This window comes from Sinohyriopsis cumingii, chromosome 14, assembly GCF_028554795.1.
Source record: "Sinohyriopsis cumingii isolate HCF-2022 chromosome 14, ASM2855479v2, whole genome shotgun sequence".
NCBI classification, from domain to species: Eukaryota; Metazoa; Mollusca; class Bivalvia; order Unionida; family Unionidae; genus Sinohyriopsis; species Sinohyriopsis cumingii.
Window position 1 is genome coordinate 93,539,270 of NC_142974.1, and position 24,094 is coordinate 93,563,363.

At 36.4% G+C, this 24,094-nt stretch overlaps 1 protein-coding gene across 1 annotated transcript in view; it reads left to right on the top strand.

The window, feature by feature from the left end:
- LOC149784412 (membrane-bound glycerophospholipid O-acyltransferase 1-like) overlaps window positions 1-19,448 on the top strand; it is a 79,275-nt gene extending 59,827 nt beyond the window's left edge. The window contains exons 11-13 of the mRNA XM_089932470.1: window positions 2,017-2,214; window positions 6,165-6,316; window positions 7,435-19,448. Coding sequence (XP_089788596.1) covers window positions 2,017-2,214; window positions 6,165-6,316; window positions 7,435-7,633 — 549 coding nt within the window. The 3' untranslated portion in view covers window positions 7,634-19,448. The remainder of the gene's footprint in view (window positions 1-2,016; window positions 2,215-6,164; window positions 6,317-7,434) is intronic.
- Window positions 19,449-24,094: the final 4,646 nt, after the last annotated feature.

Consider the following 24,094-nt stretch of genomic DNA (forward strand, 5'->3'; position numbering starts at 1 on the left):
GTCCACATGTCTGCCCCACGTTTTTATAAAGTGGACAATAATGGGTTTCTTACCACATTGAAACTGGACCTAGATGTTGTTGCCATTTTTTATGTTAGACATGACCTCAGTGTTAATTTTCCAAGTTGTGGAAAAATTGGGCAATGCCTGTGAGCTAATGGATCATTAATAGGTCAGCTCACCAATTCTGACTGCCTCTGCAAATCTGTACCTGACATACAACATGATGCTTGTCACTCAAGCCATATTATTCCCTGGCATCACAGATGATGTACTTTGGCTCACCAATACACTTTAGAGGCCAGCTTCAAGTTCAGAGACAGGTACCTCAGGAACTCAGTCTTTTATGACCAATCTGCCCTTGCCATAGCAGAGGAAAGATCGGTGAGCAAAGGAAAAGGGATCTTTAAATTGCAGATTCAGTTCCGATCCCAGCCAATGCGGGGATGCAACAATCTAACCAGTTTAGGCTACGTTAAGGAGAGGTAAGAAACTAAGTTTCACATTCTCTGAGCTTACTAACTCTCGACACTGACATACTAACCTCACTGCCCACAGTCAGCCTACCATTGGGTACCAGACTCCTGAAATTAGTCTCACTAAATTAATTTCTTCAAATTTAATTGGCTAGCATGGGTATGTGGGAAAGCCTGCTAGTAGCTTCTTGTGGGTCGGTCGTTATTCCCTGCGTTTTCCAGGGTTCTTCCTCCACCAGTTATACTGGCCGCCATGTATAGCAGATCTTGTGCTGAAAAATGGTGTTAAACCCTAGAACAACAACAACAGCAACAAAATGAATTGGTGATCTAACCTACATTTAGGAGTGGTTTCGGATTTCATTTATCAAATCATCTTTCTTCATATAAGGAACTTAACAACAGAAGGATGATATTCTACAACAGGAGATCCAGTCATTCATTTTGAGTAAATTACAACCTCCATGGATTTATTCAAAGCTTTTCCTTATATGAATGCAAATAGCAAGCTGAGGCTGATCATCAACCTGAGTCTTCTCAATCAATACAAGATGGAGATGGATTTGACTCCTTCAGAAGGGGTAAGTATGCCGTCAGTCTTCAGTCTATCTACCCATTGGCAAGAACATTTCCTTGTTTTGATAACCATTACAAGGATTACCAGTATCAAGTTCATCCATTTGGTTTAATCATCAGCCTTTGTGTCTTTACTAAACTCATGCATTGTATTGTTACCCTGTTCTGGTCTGCAGCAATGGTGGCATACTTGGCTAACATTCTCCAGCAATATATGGTAGGTTCTTTCTTCTCAAAAGCAGAAATGATCTCGATCCCATTGGAATCGTTTCACTTTTCTATCCCATTGGAATCATCTCACTTTTCTATCCCATTGGAATCGTCTCAGTTTTCTATCCTATTGGAATCTCAGTTTTCTCATGAACTGGAAGAAGCTTAACTTTCATCCATCACAGTGTATTGTCCATCTAAATTCATCACCATTCCATTCTCCACCCCTCATGTATGCATAATATGGCTTGTTGAACTCGTGTCCATTTCCAGTAGGACTTTGATTTCAACAAGAGTTCTTGCAACTGTTTGGATTATTCAGTGTGGCAGTGAGGTTAATACCTCTGGACCATCTTTTTATGTGCCCCTTACATATGACCTTGCTAACTCAGTGGTGTCCATTTTCCAGTCCACTTGATCAGACTTGCTTATACTAATAAATTGAGTGGTAACATGACACCAAGCATGCACAGTGGTAAGTTTCAACAAGTTATAATGTTCTAAACTGATTTTGGCAGCTGTTAAGATACAGTAATAGATATTTTGAAAACTAAGTTTTGACAAAATTGATGTGTGTACACTTATTAAAGCATGTGCAAGTGTTATGTTAATTAGGATACATATATATATACATTTGTGTCAGTTTAAATTTTGAGATCAACAATTTCAAAAATACTTCTTGTTGAGAGCCTTTGAAAAAATTATTTTATATCTGTTCAGCCTGTACAACACAATTTGCTTTTTTTAATTTCAGACTGGTCTCAGCTTGAAAGATTTCACTGATAATTGGAACATGCAGACATCCCTATGGTTACGTTACATTTGCTATGAGAGAATACCAATACAAAAAGTACTGGCAACGTTTGCACTCAGTGCTTTATGGCATGGAATTTATCCAGGATATTATTTCACTTTCCTCTGTGCAGGGTTATTTCTTTCTGCAGGTCGCCAGGTAGGCTAACACTTTTTTAAAAAGATTGATGTAAAAATTTGAGCCACATGTCATTCTAGAACCTGTTTGTTTGGATCATACTGAGTTGCTTGTGGATTACTGTTGCTTGGATCATATTGAGTTGCATGTGGATTACTGTTTGTTTGGATCATATTGAATTGCTTGTGCATTACTGTTGTTTGGATCATATTGAGTTGCTTGTGGATTACTGCTGTTTTTTAATTCTGCATCATCTTAGTTATCATTTGCTGAAATACCTCCACATCACTAACTTGCAAACTATAGGGCCCATAAACATGCACAGCATATGCAAGGTCACGGGAGGGTGGGAGTGGGGGCTAAAATGTTTGTTTAAACATAGGATGGAGGGAGGTGGGAGCTTTTAACTGTAATTTATGCATGAGAATTATAATTTTAAGCTATTGAAGTATTAGTCTAAAGTCAAGGACTCAGAAACTCAAATCGACCACTCCAGTGGCCAAATGATTAGAGCGTCAGCCTTGGATGCAGGATGTCACAGGTTCGAACCCCGGCCAAGTCATACCAAAGACTTAAATAAATTATACTAACAGGTGCCTTGATAGGCACTCAGCATTAAGAGGCAATTGTTAGGACTGGTCTGCCTTGTGTCAGGATAATGTAACTGGGCAAGACATCGTGCTACATGTCTGCAGCATGATGCCCCAGTGCTAGACATCAGTATAAACTGAGATACTGCAGACATGGTAGCCATGTGACTGAAACATTTGTAAAGCTGTTTTAAAATCTAAAGCACACACGCACACAGAAACTGAAATCACCTTGAAGCCAAATGAGAATTAGTACCTTGGCCTGAAGGCTGCCTCACTGAAGAAAAATCTGCATTATTGATTGATTGATTGAACTTGTACGGCATTATTAATTATGTTACAAATTCCAGGTGTCATTTCTCCACAGGAAATAACTCCTCACACCATAGGAAATAACTCCATTGGCCCTGGTCTAAAGGATTATATTTGAGGATACAAATTCTGTTTGAGCCCCCTTAAATTTAATAAATGAGTGCTAGATGTTTAATGTGAATCACATTCATGTGCAGTACTTATGGAATTGTGTATCATTGATGTTGGAGTAGCCTCCCTTTCAGTAACAAACCATGCATATCCATCACAAGCGAATGCAACCAAGCTGGAACTACACTCATAAAGCGTCAGAGCTGACTGTGTTTATAGATTTGTGCCCTTACTAATTTCTCAAAAATGTGATTGTAAATGTTAGCATGAACGACATTGAGATTATATTACAAAAAATATTGTACAACTCATTATACCACTCTGGTAGCCTAGTGGTTAGAGCATCTGCCTCAGAAGCAGGACGTTGTGGGTTAGAACCCCAGCCGAGTCATATCAGAGACTTACAAAAATGGTACAAACAGCTGCCTTGCTAGGCGCTCAGCATTAGGAGGTTAGTGTCAGGACTGGTCGGCCTATGTCAGGATAATGTGTCTGGGTGGGACATCATGCTATGTGTCTGCGGCATGATGCCCCAATGCTAGACATCACTATAAACTGTCACACTACAGACATCATAGCGATATGACTGAAAAATTGTAAAAGCTACATTAGAAATCTAATCACACTCAACAAAACTCGGTGTTGTTTATACTGATGAACACTGTAAAAACATGGGTTACAGTGAGATTTGCATTTGAAAGTACAACCCATATTGGCAGACATGTTGGACATTTAGTCACTCCAACAGTCTAAACAGCCTTCATCACATAATTATAATTAGCAGAAAATTTCTCTTCCGTTCCTGCTTATGTATTAAGCTTGCTGAATTGTAAAGAATAGATTGAACAGATCTATGTACCCAAGATAGCCATATAACAGTTAAGACCTGGATTTAACACCAGATTAGATAAGACAGGTCTAGATTCATGCTGTTTGTTTTATTTGTGATGTCCAGATCACAATCTAACACCACATTTATGTAAAGATAGATGAATCTTGGTCTTTACTGTTTGTTTTACTTAAAGTTTTCATCCATCAGTCTAGGTCCCAATCTAACACCACATCTATGTAAAGATAGATGAATCTTGGTCTTTACTATTTGTTTTACTTAAAGTTTTCATCTATCAGTCTAGGTCCCAATCTAACACCACATCTATGTAAAGATAGATGAATCTTGGTCTTTACTGTTTGTTTTACTTAAAGTTTTCATCCATCAGTCTAGGTCCCAATCTAACACCATATTTATGTAAAGATGGATGAATATTGGTCTTTACTGTTTGTTTCACTTAAAGTTTTCATCCATCAGTCTAGGTCCCAATCTAACACCATATTTATGTATAGATGAATATTGGTCTTTACTGTTTGTTTCACTTAAAGTTTTCATCCATCAGTCTAGGTCCCAATCTAACACCACATCTATGTAAAGATAGATGAATCTTGGTCTTTACTGTTTGTTTCACTTAAAGTTTTCATCCATCAGTCTAGGTCCCAATCTAACACCACATCTATGTAAAGATAGATGAATATTGGTCTGTACTGTTTGTTTTACTTACAATTTTCATCCATCAGTCTAGGTCCCAGTCTAACTTTGTTGCCCCACACTTTCTTTTATTATTACACACCCTCCTTATTTGGTAAAGTCTGAAAGAAAATCCTGGCAGTTTTTTACATGACTAGTCTGAGACATGATTTTTGCATTCTCATGGTATAGATCATATATGGAAAACTGCAAGCAGAGAAAGAAATATGAAATGTCTTTTCAGTAGTAAAACTGCAATCAATCAAATTACCATAAATGCATATATAGCTGAGGCATTGTTGATATAACTCCAAATGGTGAATTTTAACAGCTTGCCTGATGTTTATGCATATAATAAATGTTGAATTTTCTGTCAAAAACACCTAGAAAATCTGTTAGAAATGGCTTTGAACCCATCTTTTAATTAGTCTTTAAAAACTTTCACCTTTTTTCATTTTCTACCATTAAATCAACTTTCAGCTGATTTCCACTCTCTCTCTGAAAGACAACCAAAAAATAAGGCTTGGCAGCCAAAGTACCTAGTTGTTGGCCTATAATTACTGAAGTTTGATTGTATTTGGGATGCTAAGGGAACTGTTTTCCTGTAGTGAGGTATAGTGCACATTCAGAATGTGGGAGAATATACCCACCAGACTGGGAACAGTTCTCCTATAGTGGGGTATAATACACTATCGGAAGGTGGGAAAATATACTCGCCAGACAGCGCTGTCCAAGGAATACCCAAGGGGGGAGCTAATAATATATTTAGTTCAAGTCTTGTGACATAATATAATAATAACACATAGCAACAGGTATAATTCTCATTGTCATGTATGGCAACCTGTCAACAAGGGGAAATTCATACTGTCCTGTCCGAAAATAAATACATCTATTCATCCAATTTGAACTCTGGAATTTATCATGTAATGTAATAAATGTAGAGGGGGCCCCGAGTGGCCGAGTGGTCTAAAGCGTTCTCCGTTACGGATCACTGCCATCTCACCTCTGTCTGCGTGGGTTCGAGTCTCGGATTCTGCCATTGTGGGTACGTGAGAAAGCTTGCCAGTAGCTTCTCGTGGGTCGGTGGTTCTTTCCGGTGTTTATCCCGGGTTCTTCCTCCACCATTACTACTGGCCGCCATGTATAGCCTATCGTGTGCTGAAAAATGGCGTTAAACCCTACAACAACAACAACAGCAATAAATGTAGAATTTCTGAATTTATCTTGTAATGTAATAAAATGTAGAATTTGGGCATTCATCATGTAATGTAATAAAATGTAGAATTGATCCAAAATGATAAGATAAAAAAACACAACCAAAATGATCAAGCTTTATATATATATATATATATATATATATATATATATCTGTGTGTGTGTGTGTAACATTCAGCTTTAGCTTGTAGTGCTGAATTAATGTGAAATATTTTTAATTGCAGGTTCGGAGGAAAGTGCGCCCCTATTTTCTTAATTCGACATGGTTGAAGTCAGTCTATGATGTGTTTACATGGTTAACAACACACTTGGTTATAAGTTATATTGGTGTTGCATTTCATTTGCAATACTGGCACCCTATAATATTTTTTTATCGGTGAGTATCATCTTTATCATTTAAATAGTCATATTTTTCATCATCATCTCCATCATCTTGAATTAGCAGAACTTCTACCATGATTGGCGTTAGTTTTTAGCTCTACTGTCATAGATGAGAAGAGCTTATGCGATGACTGTCATCTATCATCGGTATAGCCATCCATCAATCTTTCTGTCAGAACAGCATTAGCACAACTAGTCCTGCAGCATTTGATGAATTGCCATGGAACTAGGTAAATATTATGTTCATTCCCTGAAGATATACCTGTCATCAAATCACTTTGCTTGCAAAAATTTGTTTTTAGTTATTGTCAGAGTGTATGACACGGTTTATTAGTGCAACATGCCCCGAAGATTTTGAAGGATTGCCTTGAACTTTCAAATTATTATGGTCATTACTTGAAGATGCACATCTCAGTAAATAACTTCGCTTCCAGAATTTGTTGTTGCCCTCTTGTTTTGTCAGAGTTCTTGCCATTTTGTCTTGTAAGTTAATGCAGTGTAGGACACAGTATTATCAGTGCTAAAAAGTCTGCAATTGTGAATTGCTATAATTATGGTATGCTTTGTGATTATCATCAGACAATGCACATATTAACAGATCTTGATAGTGCCATGAAAAACCAACATCTTCCATGCACCAATAACATTCTTGTTTAGGCATATGGACAGATGCAACTAATCAAGCTATCCAGTAAAACATGTAATGGAAAGACCATTGATGTTGAAGTTCTCTGCCATGAAAGCCCACATTTTCATAGATCAAAAGTTTTAAATAACTTCCACTGACAGTCCACATGTCTTGTGAGACCACTTTTGTTGGCAAAAGGGGTAGTTGCTCCCAACAAGCTTTAGTGTATCAGGATGGACATAAATGAAAATGTAAATTGACATACAGTTTTTCCTTTTCCAATGTCGTTTAATGGTTAATATGTAAGGACTTTACCATCAATTACATCCATGTGATATGAAAAGATTTCCAAAACACTTGAGTGTATTACCTTCCTTATGACCTTTTAATCAATGTTCATCTGTAACCTAAGTAAATATTTCTAGTTTTGATCTATAATCCTTGCATTTATTTCAAGTGTATTTTCATTTCCTTTTTTTTTGCAGGAGTTTGTATTTCTTCCTTCATGCATTGGGTGTTGTGATCCTGGTCATAATGCCGTTTGTTCCCACACAAGAGGCCAAAATGTCTGGGCAAGAAATATTGTCAAGATCATCATTAAAAAGCTCAAATAACACTGAGATGGTCAGTGGAAAACGGACTGAAGAAATTCATTCTTCTTATATTCCAAAAAAGCATGCTTAGCCCATGTTTTCCTGATTTACTTTGTACCATTATATTGTCTTGCCTCTGTAAGCATAGTGAGATACAGTAGTCTTCTTTATTTTCAGTTTCCTTTGACAGGATCATTGTTACATTGTTTAAAATCCACTTCTACTTAAGTTGCTGTCATGGCAGTCTCGCCTGCTTAAACATACCGGTGAATAATGTTAAAGATTTGCATTAAAGCTTTTGAGACTCCCATATCTTGAACATCAGTTTTAAACATACCAGTGAATAATGTTAAAGTTTTGCATTAAAGCTTTTCAGAGTCCCATATCTTGAACATCAGTTACTGCCTTTACCTGAAACTTTAAGGTATGTTACAATGGTTTTAAAGTTTTATATATTCATGTATATTTATGGCTTTCTTGTCTTGCCTGCATAAGCTTTTGAAAGTCACATACCTTAAAAGTCTTTCACTATGTCCAACTGAAACTCTTTGCATAGTTCGTATGCTGATACATTAAGAGTTTCCTGTCTTAACTCTCTTGACTACTTAAGCAGAAAATTTATTTCATTGTTATAAGCAGTGTTCACATTTTGTCTTAAATTTTTTAAGTCACATGTGTTTAATATCAGTTGCTGTAGCTATATCAAACTGTGGTATATTATTACTATAGGCCTAAAATGTATACGATCTGTTATTGTCTTGCCCATCTTGTTGTCTTCAGCAGTAAAACTATTTGCATCGTAGTCAACTGAGTTCAGGTTTTGTGTGAAAATGTTTATGGAAGCCAGATATATGGTTTATACTGACACACATTCAGATTTGAAACCCTGGGTTACAAGAACATCTTTTTGGTGTTTTAGATTCTATTCTCATGTTCCCTGTCTTTTCTTCAGTCTGTTTTGTGCAATGTATAATTACATTTGTAATGTTGAGTCTGTTTTCCTGATGTGTCATCATTTCACAAACACCTAATAATACCGTAAGTCTCAAAGTTTTAGGAAGTACAAAATTTTAACAAATTAAGCAAGGAGACTACATTTATATTCATAAAATTTGTTTTGCTAAAAGTGATTGATTCCATTCTGAAAAATTAAATGATACTTAAAATAAGACAATTTACAGTAAACAGCTGTAACTTTTGAATGAATTAGCAGACAATAAAACTTTACCAAGAATATATTCTAAGCTCCTATGTTCATAATGGATGAAAAAGGTTGTAAAACTATATCAGCATTCAAAATGTGTGTACATGGGCAGAGGAGACTGGCCATCAGATATGTTCAATAAGGTGCTAAAGAGCACATTTTCATGTGTAATAAAAGACCAGAAGACCAGTTTGAAGTATTGTTAATATGTCAGATGAGTGATGCCTTGTATAACTGACTGGCAGCTAGTTCATATTTACTAAACAATTTTTCCAAAAAGTGTTGCCTTTGTTTTGTGAGACCTTTCACATCTGTAAAAATGCTTGAGACAGAAAATTACATTCGGGTTAACTTAAAAAGGGAATCAGATGGTCAAGGTAATGCAATCTGAAATCATTGGCACAGAGATATCAGTTTTTAACACTGAGTGACAACTAGTAAAAAAGAATAGGGTAAAAATTTCTCCATCAAATACGTTCCCCAATTACATTGCGCTCAGGAATATTAGCCTGCTACCTCATGAATCCAACCCTACTAAAAGACGAAAAAAGACTGTTTCTGTCTATCTCATATAGACAAAGGGCAATAGCTTTTTTCCCCATCTCCCTTTGCCGCCGCCAGATGTCGCTAGTTTTTTAGCTTTGCTGCTGTACTGATAACATCGTACAGATCACCTCCAACAAAGCAATTTTTTTCTCCAAATTGGACCATCGAACATTTCTTTTGGATTTATTGTGTGGAATGATCATTCTGCTGCAGTTGTATATGTTATTTTTACAAATTTCGGCCAAATTATAGTGCCTTTTTCACCATGATGAACTTTATTTAAGACAACATTAAACCGTGCTGTCGTTGATCTTGTGTTGTCATTTACAAGTTAGCCTGACACCATTTTTGCTTGTTCCACTTGCAATAGAGCTGGTTTTAGCAAGTTGTTAACGTGCTGCATTGCTAATTTATGCTTTGTTTTCCCTTCTTATGTTGTTTCAGTAGAAATGTCAGCTAAATGCATGAAGTTCAAAGCATTTTCTGGAAGCATAAAATGTGACAATATTTTTGATTGCTCCATTAGAAACTGGATATATTGGCAAATTAGTGACATGATGAATTCCTAATTTATGCTTTATTTTCTCGTGTTGTTTCAGCAGAATGTCAACTAAATGCCACTTTAAAGCCTGGCAGTCTACCATGACTCTTTTTTTACTTATACTACGTAGATATCATCTATGACATGCAGCACGTGCTCCTTGAGAAATGTCAAAGCAATAGTCCTTAAGACAACAAAGAGAAAGAAACATGGAATAAATTGAGAAAGACAACCTAAAGCTTGTCACTGTTGATTCTGACTCGTTAGGGGAGCATCCCCCAGTTTTAGGCAGCCAAGTCCCCTCGCATGTCCGAGCATGGCCTTCAGGCCTGTAAGTCACGACACATGGGTTTTTTACCGGATCCATTGGGTCCAACTCATTATTGCACCGAAACCATTACTGGCCATCATCGTACAAAAGCTGCAATCATCAGGGTTTTATTCAAGGCTGTTTCTTATTTGGAACGGCAAGTTTAGGCCAATCATCCCCTTGAGCCATCTCAACCAATTAATTGCACTACCAAAATTCAGGATGAAGACAGTGAAATTAAACTGCGTCTCCGTCCAAAGGGACAATTCTTCTGTCAATGTGAACCTGACCAATGCATATTTTCATGTCCATATCTACCCTGTGTCTTGGAAATTTCCTTGTTTTGCTTATTGCGACACGGTTGAAAGTCCTACCTGTTAGCCTCAGCATCAGACCATGGTTAAGGATTGTGTCATCCAGTGGACTTCATCTACACCAGTGGCAGTGTACCTGGATGACGTCCTCCAGAATCGTAAGTTCTATTCTGCTCCAAGGCTGAAACGATCTCTCATGTTTGATTTTCCTGTGAACTGGGAAATATCTGACCTCTGTCCATCCCAGCTTTTTGTCCATCTAGGTATGGGGCTTATCATGAACCTGATTCTGGTAGAATTTCCTTGTCTTCACATAATCAGGATTGTCGAACTTGCCAAGTCCGTTTCCAACAGGACATGGATTTCAGCAAGAGAGAGTTCTTGCAATTCCTTAAATTATTCAGTGCAGCAGCAGACTTGATCCTGCTTGGTTGTCTTTTTTTACACCACTTGCAAATGATATTACTAGCACAATGGTACCCATTTTCAAGTCCCTTTGATCAAACAGGCATGATTATGATCATTCCAGTGTCGGTGGCATCCCACTGGAAAATCCCCAAGGGAAAATAATGGTATGTACAGATGTCAGTACGTACTGTTGGGGTGCCTACCTGTTGCCAAACTTCACTAGTTTCAATGGCGTGTGGTAGCAGACTTGGGGTTCATTACTTTCATCAGTTACATTTACTATGTGCTTGCAGGGCCCCGAGTGGCCGAGTGGTCTAAAGCATTCTCCGTTACGGATCACTGCCATCTCACCTCTGTCTGTGCCGGTTTGAGTCTCGGATTCAGCCAGTGTGGGTATGTGAGAAAGCTTGCCAGTAGCTTCTTGTGGGTTGGTGGTTCTTTCTGGGGTTTTCCCGGGTTCTTCCTCCACCATTAATACTGGCCGCCATGTATAACCTATCGTGTGCTGAAAAATGGCGTCAAACCCCACAACAACAACAACTATGTGCTTGCAGATGTCAATTGCAATTATGATTTCATTTACTCAAGTTAAGACTGTTCAATTACAATTACACCATATTGGTGATCAATTACAATTACAAATACAGTGTAATATAATTCATTACTCAAGTACGTTGTAAATGAACCCAAGTGTGGATCCCACAGTAAAATCATTTATTTATTATGAAAACTTTATTGATTATTCTAACTCTCATATTATAAGCCTTCCACCTGGCAGTTAAGATAAATGTTTATATTTTATAAATTTTTAAAATTGTATTGGAATTAAAATATACATTTATCTTTGCTTTTGTAATTGATTTGTAATTGAGCAATCTAGACTTCAGTTACAGTTACACCATGACCGCTCCGGTGGCCTAGTGGTTAGAGAGTCCGCTTCAGATGCGGGAGGTCACGGGTTCGATCCCTGGCTCAGTCATACCAAAGACTTACAAAAATGGTACTAACAGCTGCCTTGCTTGGCGCTCGGCATTAAGAGGTTAGTTTTAGGACTGGTCGGCCTAGTGTCAGGACAATGTGACTGGGTGGGACATCAGGCTGCATGTCAGCGACATGATGCCCCAGTGCTGGATATCACTATAAACTGTCACACTGTTGACATCGTAGCAATATGACTGAAAAATTCTTAAAGCTACATTACAAATCCAAATCACACACACACAGTTACACCATATTTATGATCAATTGCAATTACAAATACAGTGTAATTGTTGTTGTTGTAGGGTTTAACGCCATTTTTCAGCACACATTAGGCTATACATGGCGGCCAGTATTAATGGTGGAGGAAGAACCCGGGAAAACCCCAGAAAGAACCACCGACCCAAGAGAAGCTACTGGCAAGCTTTCTCACATACCCACATTAGCTGAATCTGAGACTCGAACCAACACAAACAGAGGCGAGATGGCAGTGATCCATAATGGAGAGCGCTTATGACCACTCGGCCACTCGGGGCACCACAGTGTAATTGTAATTAATTATTCAATTACACCAGTTAAGTTGTAATTAAACCCATGTCTTTGTGGGAGCCAGAGAAGTGGCCTTTGCACATCAACCTACTAGAAATGTCATCAATGCCTTTCACTTTATAAAATATGGACTCTGGCAAAACGGTCCTTATTATGCCCAAAACTCGAACGGTGACCAATTTCCTCAAATGAGGTAGGGGGTGGGGGCCAAATCAGCTGACGTGTATGTTTTGATTGGCACTTTTTATGTTGGTTTGATTGCCTCATATCAATGTACAAATAAGGCACACTTCCGGTTATCTAAATGTGTTGGCATACATTCAATCCAGGACAGGTCAAGTCCTTCACACAGAATTGTCTTCTCCATCATTCAGTATTCACTATTATCTGTGCATTTCAGACCTGTTTACCCATACATTTTCTTGTCAGTATTTTCAGCAATGTCTGTCAGTATATTTAGAAAGCAGTCAGTATTCTCATTCAGTGTTTCCAACATCGTAACACAGCACACATCACCTGTGAAACAGTGCACAAATAGTAGACATTATCAATAACACTATAATTACCATTTTAATATGTAGTATTGCATGATATACTGACTATACAATATTTTGTAAATAACTCCAAGTTTGTAAAGATGCTGGTATTCAGGCAGTTCTGTGTTTCAAGGTAAAATCTGCAGAAATTGAACACCACTGACTTAAGATCCTGTTTATATTATAGTGATAAAAACCACAAAAGAATACCTCCACACACAAAATTCATTCCGCCATTTACTGCTGTTACTTTCTCTAGAAAATCTGTTTTCTCAGCTTCATCCATAACATTTTAAATAAAAATAAAGCCAGATCTATACATTATACATGGTTAATTAAGACTCGATACAAAGCAGTATGATAGACATTGTTATCCACTCAGAAAAAAATAACTTTATCTAGATATTTGAACTCCGTCTTATTATTTCATGAAATCTAATATCGGCTTTGTCAACATTTACTTCATATATTATTTTGTACCAAGTTTGTCAACAATATCAAACTGATCCACTTGGAATTATGTTTTAATGAAGGCATAGTCTATGGGGTTTTTAATGGCGATATAATAGGCACTCTTTATCCTATCTGGCTGGTCATCTGTCCACTCTTTGGTAAAATTCTTTGATTTTGACTTCAGGATCAGTGAAGCCTCAATGGTATGATTGGCTTGTTAGTAATGCAGCTGAAAATGCGTTCACAAGCAGCACTGCCATGAGGCACATTGAGTAAGCTCTGTATGACATTACACAAAGACTGGAGTTCAGGTTCCTTTGTAGAAACAGCAATCCAAAATTCATCTATTCTGTTTTTCAAACACATTGAGATGTCCATTGATTGGTACAGCTCTATGATGGTATCAGCAGTTGTACCTGGTGGTAACAAGCATGGAAATCTTTTCAGAAAGTAGTGCAAGTTTATTGATTTTGCTGCTACTTGATTCTTAAGATCCACAACACAAATATGTTAAAACTGGGGGACTTGTAGTGGCAGCTTCTCCAAAAGATAGGTGCAAATCGCTTCATAGTAAGCCCTCATCAAGGAATAAAAGTCTGTTATTCTGCTCTTTCGCAGATGATTTTCTTCTGCTTTGCCCAGAAAATATCTTGCTTCTCCTCCAATTAAGAGGTCTTCATCATCCTTTTGTTCCTGTCAAACTCTGAAATGGACCTCCACAGTATGATTCAAAATATCATCTGGCCTAATAAAACGACTGTATAGATCATTTAAGAGACTACACAGCAATCGCTGCAACACATGGATCATGGGCTCCTCTGCCTGTAACTTGAAAATAACTTTTTCAAATGTCTTGATGGTGTAGCTGAGGAATAAACAATACAGCCTGTTTGTTGGAGAATGAAAGAACTGGAAAATTGCATCAATCTTCTGTGCAGAGTAGCCCTTATCTTTGGATTTTCCTGGGTTTTTTCTTCTGTTCTTCATGAAGGAAATGCTTTAATGGATCACAATTTTCAAGCAGTCTTGCAAGGCATCTGAAAAACAAGAAGGCAACAAATTTGAGAAACTGCATAAATCAATATATTTAATTATTTATTCTGACCAGAAGTTGACATTAAGGCCATTGTCTATATATTAGATTATTATTTAAACAATCTACATGTAGCTGAAACGTGGAAATAATTATTATAGTCAGAATGAATTGATGACATATAACTAATGAAATTACAAAGAATTTGTTCAGGAAGTCAACAAATGTGAACCTTGTATTACTTTCAAAACCTCTATGGCAGTTTGCTAACAAATATTGTGAATAGTAATCCATCAGTGACTTACCTACCAATGCTCAGCCATCTATTACTTCCATGCTTGAGCATCTTTTTATGTTCAACATCATATAGTCCCTGAAGATCAACATCGTATAGTCCCTGAAGTTCCACATCATATAGTCCCTGAAGTTCCACATCATATAGTCCCTGATGTTCAGCATCATATAGTCCGTGAAGATCTTTCAGATATGACTGGTGGACTGTACTTTTTTTAAATAAGTAAAAGATGTCTACTAGGACCTCATCAGCTGGTGGCAGGCGTTCTGCACCTCATTTTGCAGCAAGATGCACTAGGTGAAGGGTGCAGGCAGACAAGACTTCAACCTGTTCCTTCTCCACAAAGGATAACACTCCTTTCTTCTTCTTCCCAGTCGTTACACTGGCATTTCCAGATCTAAATGAGATGCAATTCTTCCATGTAATCCCATGGATGAAAAGCTCTTTGTACACAAGATCAAAGATCTTTTCACCTGAAAAAGACGTAAACATAAACAATCAGAACGCAGATTGTGAATGAGATAACTGAGAAAATAAAACTTCAAGGACTTTATAATCTCCTATTCAATAGTGAGAAGAATGATGATGAAATTGTTTTAAACAGAAAAATGAAATACCATGTCAAGGGAACAAGATACTAATGTTATAAAATGAAGCACATAAAGCCTATAGCTTGTAACAATTTTTTAGTCCAATCTTAAGTTTTATATATAATGATTTAAAGAAACTAGCCCATGTCTCAGCAGGTGTCCTTTGAAAGGCATGACCATCCCCACCCTCAATAGCAGTTTTAAAAACAAAGTTAGTAAAACTTTTCTCACCAGTAGCAGAACCTTCACATGCAGGTACTGCCAAACACTCTGAGCTGACCTGTCCTAGTTCTGACTGCTTGATTCGAACCATAAGAGGAAACTTTCTTGTCACCTTCATTGCTTCCATCAGTGGCAATGCTGAATGGGAACTTTATCATGCATCCAGTTAGGTCACTCATCTGAACGGTTGACATTTCCTTTATAAGAGCAGTTGCTTTGTTGCAACAGCATCTCATTCCTGAAAAACAACAGCAATAACATTAAAAAATGGAGAATTTTTTTTTACAACCACTGACAGAAAGTTTATATTATGGAGCCTGTTATTTACCCAGTTCCATGAGGAACAGAACTTCCCCCCCCCCCCCCCAGGATTTCAGACCTTATTCCAATATCTGCAAACTAATCAACTAATGACCAAGTATAGCAAAGTTATGTACAACTGGAATAATGCATAACCTGAATTTTTGTAAAATATTTTACTTTTACACAGATCATTGCCATTAGCATATTTTTCTATGAAATTCTATCCATTTTGATAATTTTTTATATTCAGTAGTATTCATGGAAATATTTAATGTTTGTACAAGTTTAAGAGCTTTCATGCATCTAGCATATACATCAGAATCCCAAGGTGTTGGCGATTCTTTGACCTCAAACTGTGATTCTGGAATTTCCGTTTTATTTTATTTTTAAAAGAAGAAGAAAAAAAAAACAGAAGTTTGGATTTAACCTGAAAGGAAAAGGAACACACCTCAGTCTAAGGTGTCAATTTTAATGATGTGTCATGAGTGTGCATCTGTCTTTGTGTGTGTGTGTGTGTGTGTATGTGTAAGAGAGAGAGATTGATTGTTTTTAAATACTTTGTACAATTTTGGAATCTGGGAACATTTTTCATTGCTTCGGTTAACTTGTCGGCTGTGCTGAATGACAAATTCATATTTACAATCAACTGATAGAATCACCTCAGCACATGTTATTTGCTTTTGAAGTATGTGTTGATCACCGACTTTCCCTTCATCATTGACAAAATATTTCTATTTCCCTTCACTAATGATTCTAATTTTGCATGATTTTCCGATTCCACATGCTGTGAACAGTCATTCCTTCCACCACATGCACAGGAAAAGTCTAAGTTGCAAACAGTGCAGAGCATTATAAATTAGTTTGAAAATGCTGCTTTTTATGTTTAGAATTTCCATTTTCGTCATCAGTTTCATCCTGAAACTTTGTCAGTAGCATTTTCTTTGTTTAAATAACCGGATGTTGAGAATGTTAAAATCAGTGGTGTGGCACAGACTGTGGACGCAGACCAAAGAGACGATACAACGAAACGAAATGGAATAAAAACAGTTTAAAAATCGATTTTAAAAAAAATAAAATAAATGCAACCTCAAATCGTATTTTCAGATCAATGACCGTATGGATGGGCTTTATTCCATACAAATACGGCAAAATGCGAACAGTTAAACAGGTCAGGCTTTTGGGGGGTATCTGATGATCGATCTTTTTGTGACACGGTGGAATTGCAAGTTACTCATGGAAGCTTAGGCGAAGGATGCACTGTCAGTCAGTGGGTAGATGGCATTTGCCAATCTCTGCCATGGTCCTGATACCAAAAATAATCCAGAAAGTTGCAGGGTCAGAAATGCAAGATGATTCTGATGGACCTCATCAGATGGAATGAGCCCTGGGTTACTGATCTGCTCAGGAAGATTCCGACCAACCCAAATCTTCTCAAGCATTTACGATCACGGGTATTCCATCCTGCCCAGGCCATCTTCATCTCCATGCTTGGCTTTTATTAGGGCAGCTTTGTGAGACCTTCGATTGTGAAGAGAATCTTGAGAGCAAGAAGAACCTCCACTCTGAAAGTTTATGAGGGAAAGTGCCACGTTTTCAGGGACTGGTCCATACCAATAACATCTTCCCACTGAGTACCTCAGTCCCTCAACTGTCTGAATTTTTTTTCTCTGACTCTTTGAGGAGCAACAGTTGGCCCCATTACCTGCAAGGTAGCTGTCTAGTATTCCCTAACGTAATGTGATGGGGCCCCGAGTGGTCTAAAGCGCTCTTCGTTACGGATCACTGCCATCTCACCTCTGTCTGCGGCGGTTCGAGTCTAAGATTCAGCCAATGTGGGTATGTGAGAAAGCTTGCCAGTAGCTTCTCGTGGGTCGGTGGTTCTTTCCGGGGTTTTCCCGGGTTCTTCCTCCACCAATAATACTGGCCGCCATGTATAGCCTATCGTGTGCTGAAAAATGGCGTTAAACCCCACAACAACAACAACAACAACAACGTAATGTGATTGCATCAGTATTTTGGCAGAAACATAATTTAATGGTATTCTTCAAAAAATTCCAATTACTTTTACAAGATTTACGGTATTTATCATTAAAAGTGTAATGTATAAAGTGAAATCTTTCATGCACAAACTTTTAATTTCTAATGCTGTATATAGCTGTCCTTCATTATAATGCCTTTTATTACATCACAGTTGGGAACAAAACAGTACCGGTACAGTTATGGACCAAATTATAATGCCTTCATATTGTGCATACTGCTGACACATTTCAGTATATAATTGGTGTGACAGTTACCATTGACTGCTTCTGATACACTTATATGTATAATTAGAGTGATAGCTACCATTAAGTGCTTCCAGTAAATTTCTATATACACTGTATTGTTAGAGTGATACCTACCAGTAAGTGCTTCTTATGTATTTCTATATATAGTTGCTGTGATAGTTACCGATAAGTGCTTATATTTTAGTATCTAATTTGAGTGATGTCTGACTTGAAATGCTTCTTGTATATTTCTTTATATAAGTGTTGTGATAGCTACCATTAGGTGCCTCTGATATATTGCTATATAAAATTGTAGTGATAGCTACCATTAAGTGCTTCTGATATATTGCTATATAAAATTGTAGTGATAGCTACCATTAAGTGCTTCTGATGTCATTTCTTTATAAAATTGTAGTGATAGTTACCATTAATTGCCTCTGATATATTTCTATATAAAATTGTAGTGATAGTTACCATTAATTGCCTCTGATATATATCTATATAAAATTGTAGTGATAGTTACCATTAAGTGCCTCTGATGTCATTTCTATATAAAATTGTAGTGATAGTTACCATTAAGTGCCTGTCCTATATTTCTATATAAAATTGTAGTGATAACTGCCATTAATTGCCTCTGATATATTTCTATATAAAACTGGAGTGATAGTTACCATTAAGTGCCTCTCATATATTTTTATATAAAATTGGAGTGATAGCTACTGTTAAGTGCTTCTGATATATTTCTAAATATAACTGGTGTCATGGTTACATTAAGGGCTTTCTTTATAAAATTAGAGTAAGAGCTACTAATAAACGCTTCTGCGAAAATTTCTATATAAAAATTGGTGTGATGGGTAAAATTAAAGGTATAAGTTATTACCAGTTTACTACAGGATTTTTTCCAGTGGTACATACTACTGTACTTTTTCACTGCAGTAGTACTTTCATAGTTTCCATCCATAATGATTGCACAGAAATTCCTGAGTAATTTTGTTACAGATTTATTGATTTTAACAGCATATATTAATTTAAATGACAATGCTGTTAATATATTTGTACAAAACAATTGTATTTGTCAAAAATTATTTCTGAATATTACAAATATAGTTTTATTATGATCATGTTTGACATGTGCTATGCATGCCTACAGGTGACCAAATGGATTATTGTGAGGATATGAGGGCTAAATCCAACTTTTTTGAAAATTTGAGATTAAAAAATTGTAACTATTTTAGTTATTTTTTAGCATATGTTTGTCTTAATTATGTGTATTCTTTGTAAGTTTGAGAATTATCATGTGATTGCAGAAGAGAAGTTGTTTTCAGTTTCAGTGCTACATAAAGTCCACTAAATATTTGTTCTCATTTGTTGAGTGTGTTTTATGTTTACTGACCCTCTCTGATGAGCATCTTTCCTGTGTGTTGGCATCGTTCTTCAAGTTTCTTTTCCTATTATGTCAGTCATATAGCTAGTAAATTGTAGGCTCCAGTATAAACACTTTTCCCATTTTTATCAAAAATATCTCTAATGTGAAAAGAATGTCTTTAATGAGTGTTAGCTATAGTGCACCTCACAAGCCACATGTGGCTCCTGCAAGCCTATTGAGCGGCTCCTGCCTAAAATAACTACTTTTTAATTTTGTATTTATATTAAAATTTGCTGAATAACATGAACAATGTTTAAAAAAGATTATTTTAGAATACCATCACTCTCCTCAAACACAAACTGCTCTTTACACTCCATCTTAAATCCTCTATTTTTGTCTTATTTACTTTATCAAGATGTTTGAAAAATAATGTAGATGGCTCTTTCCAATAATGCCTCCAGTATTGTGGCTCCCAATGGTCATCTAGTTGTCCATCTCTGCTATAGTGTAAGCTTATTCACTCCATTTTGTTTCGTTTTTAGATTATAACTTCTGCAACAATTAACATACACATAGGAAATTCATCTACCATAATGGACTGACCATTTAATTTGGAGGTAGGCTGCAGTTTTCTTTTGAACTATTTTTATTTTCTTTATCTTATTAATTATTTTTACAAATACTATAATGAATATATGGTTTATTTTGCTATAAATCAGAGCTAGTTATTTTTTCCAGCAAATGACAGAAATTTCAGTGAAAAATGTGACAGGACACAGCCCCAAAATATTAAACTGTTGGTCTCTAATATAATTCCAATATATCAAAGTATGTCCAGAAATACTGTGGTATGTGGGGGCGGGGTACAAAATGTTTTTGTGGTACCCAGCTCTAGCTACCAGGAAGTGCTTCTGATATTTGGTGTGTTACCTGCCAATGTGTGCTTCTGATAACATTTCTCTACATAATTGGTGTTACCTGCCAATCTGTGCTTCTGATAACATTTCTCTACATAATTGGTGTTACCTGCCAATGTGTGCTTCTGATAACATTTCTCTACATAATTGGTGTGTTACCTGCCAATGTGTGCTTCTGATAACATTTCTCTACATAATTGGTGTTACCTGCCAATGTGTGCTTCTGATAACATTTCTCTACATAATTGGTGTTACCTGCCAATGTGTGCTTCTGATAACATTTCTCTACATAATTGGTGTTACCTGCCAATGTGTGCGTCTGATAACATTCCTCTACATAATTGGTGTTACCTGCCAATGTGTGCTTCTGATAACATTCCTCTACATAATTGGTGTTACCTGCCAATGTGTGCGTCTGATAACATTTCTCTACATAATTGGTGTTACCTGCCGATGTGTGCTTCTGATAACATTCCTCTACATAATTGGTGTTACCTGCCAATGTGTGCGTCTGATAACATTTCTCTACATAACTGATGTGTTACCTGCCAATGTGTACTTCCGATAACGTTTCTCTACATAATTGATGTGTTACCTGCCAATGTGTACTTCCGGTAACATTTCTCTACATAATTGGTGTGTTACCTGCCAGTGTGTGCTTCTGATAACATTTCTCTACATAGTTGATGTGTTACCTGCCAATGTGTGTTTCTGATAACATTTCTCTACATAATTAATGTGTTACCTGCCAGTGTGTGCTTCTGATAACATTTTTCTACATAATTGATGTGTTACCTGTCAATGTGTACTTATGATAACATATTTTATACAGTAGTTACTAATATGATCTTTTCTAAACAGCTTACATTCTTAGTTCTTACCTTTTACATTGGGCCCTTAGTGGGCTAAAAGCGCTCACCATTGTGGATCAGTGCCATCTCACCTCTGTCTGTGTGGGTTCGAGTCTCGGGCTTGGCCAGTGTGGGTATGTGAGAAGGCTTGCCAGTAGCATCTCATGGGTCGGTGGTTCTTCCTGGGGTTTTCCTGGGTTCTTTCTCCACCATTTATACTGGCTGCCATGTATATCATATCTTGTGCTGAAAAATGGCGTTAAACCATACAACAACAATTTTTGTTACATCCGTTGAACCACTCAACAGAATTTGACCCTGGCATGAAGCTGTTTTATTTGTTCAAATAATGCTGATCTGCCATCTGTCTGCTTTTTCTTAAAATAGAAAACAAACTTAAAATTACTTCTTAAGAAGAACTGCACAACAGAATTTGACCAAAATTTGAATGAAAACGCCCTGGCATGAAACTGGCTCTAAATAAGGGAACATTACCAAAGTATTAGGCTTTAAATAGGGGAACATTACCAAAGTATAAGGCTGTAAATAATGGAATATTACCAAAGTATATTGCTCTAAATAATGGAACATTATCAAAGTATAAGGCTCTAAACAGGAGAACATTACCAAAGTATTTGGCTTTAAATAGGGGAACATTACCAAAGTATTTGGCTTTAAATAGGGGAACATTACCAAAGTATAAGGCTCTAAATAATGGAACATTACCAAAGTATATTGCTCTAAATAGGGGAACATTACCAAAGTATTTGGCTTTAAATAAGGGAACATTACCAAAGTATAAGGCTCTAAATAATGGAACATTACCAAAGTATATTGCTCTAAATAATGGAACATTACCAAAGTATAAGGCTCTAAATAGTGGAATATTACCAAAGTATAAGGCTCTAAATAGTGAAACATTACCAAACGATAAGGCTCTAAATAGTGGGACGTTACCAAAGTATAAGGCTCTAAATAGTGGGACATTACCAAAGGATAACGCTCTAAAAAGGGGAATATTAACAAATTATTTGGCTGTGAATATAGAAATATTACAAAAGTATTAGGTTCTGAATAGGGGAAAATTACCAAAATCTTCGACGCTGCATTTGGAAATAACGTTTTCTCATTTTATGTGTTGTTAAATTTAATCGGAAGAACTTTACTAAAAGCAACAGAGTTTAGTTCTGCATGGAAAAAAATTATGACATGTGTGGCTAAGTTGAAATATGTTTTAATCAGTTTTATTAAAGACGTGTTTATCTCTCCAGTCTTCAAAGCCAAGCAAGTATATGGAGTGCCCCATCCTATGTCATGTGCTGTCCACTATCCAGCCATAAACATTTATTCTGTTAAACTTATCACAACCACTGGATCAATTTCAACAAAACTTGGCCAAGAGAATCCATGTTTGAAGGGCGTTTAAAGTTTTAACCAATGACCCCAACCTACCTTCAGATATGGCCACCATTACTGAAAAGTATGACGACCTTCAAATGACCTCTTCTCAAAAACCGCTAAAGAAAATGCTCACAGTATGATAACACATAGTTCTTACAAGTTTGTATAAATATTGCCTTTCTGCTATATAATATGGCTTGTCACTAAAAATAGAACAACCTTCAAAATTTCTACTCGAAAAATCACTCGTTGGAGTCTGATCAAAGGACAATGTTCAGCAATGGGTCCATTCTGTTCCCCAAACTAGGGATAAACTAAAGTGTTTATATGAATATATGTTCTGGTTATGCGATATACAATACATATCAGCTACAGCATGTGCACACATGATATAATGAAATTAACAGTTAATTTTGTTTTTATATATGTTCAATCAAAACCTCAAATTTTGCCAGATTTTCACCTCTTTGAAGTCGTAAAATACTAGCAGTGCATTTGAGAACATGTTTTATGTTTTGAGACGATACTTTTTATAACTTAACACAAGTCTAAATTTCGTACATGTTCTGCTTTACGCTCATCACTAAAGAGCAGAAAAATGAAGGCAAACTTTGATCATTGGCTGTTTACGTCGCCGTTCAATGTTGGGGTTTCACTTCACAGTAGCTGTGTGATTGTGTAATTTTTATTTTCGTTTTTTTTTTTTCTGGTTACATTTTGAGTGCAATTCATAAATCTGAATATGTGGATGCAAGATGCTAAATATAGAAGGATTGAGTATCTAGGTCAGTGTCAAAAAGGTAAAACGATCTCACTTTCAGTACTAATGTATCCCACTTGTAGCATAATATTTTATTTATATATTATTTTTCTATTTTTGCTTTCCTTTAAATATAAATCATTTCATTTTGTTTTGTCTTCTGTAATTCATGCATATTTCATTAACACTATTTCTTTATTTCTTATTTTCCATTTGTCACATGTTTCTGATGAATAACTTCAACTGTTTTCTATCCAAAGGTTTGATTTAGATGCTTAAAATAACTTGAAAAGTATTTTTTCTCTAAAATACTGTAATTTCATCTGGTCGTGGGTGGTGTACACACTGGAACAAATACATTTTTTAATAATCTGTCAACTGTTTTATTTTTATTTTCATTGTATTTATTCTGGAGTTGCATTTCAGTTAAAAAACTAAAATTTGCCTGTACATTCATCATCTTCACAATGAATATCAGAATCTGAAATAGAAGTGTGTTGCATACCATACTCCTTTACAGCTATGTACTCTCCTCATAAAATCATAAAAAGTACCAAAGTTTTGTGATCGTTGATCAATGTAAGGAATAATTTTATCAAATTCGTAATAAAATAAAGTCTAATATAAGCTTTCCTCCGCAAATACGTGCACAAGACATAAAGCTTTGATCACTTACATTCTGAATATTTCGGTTGGATACACTTGAAAATA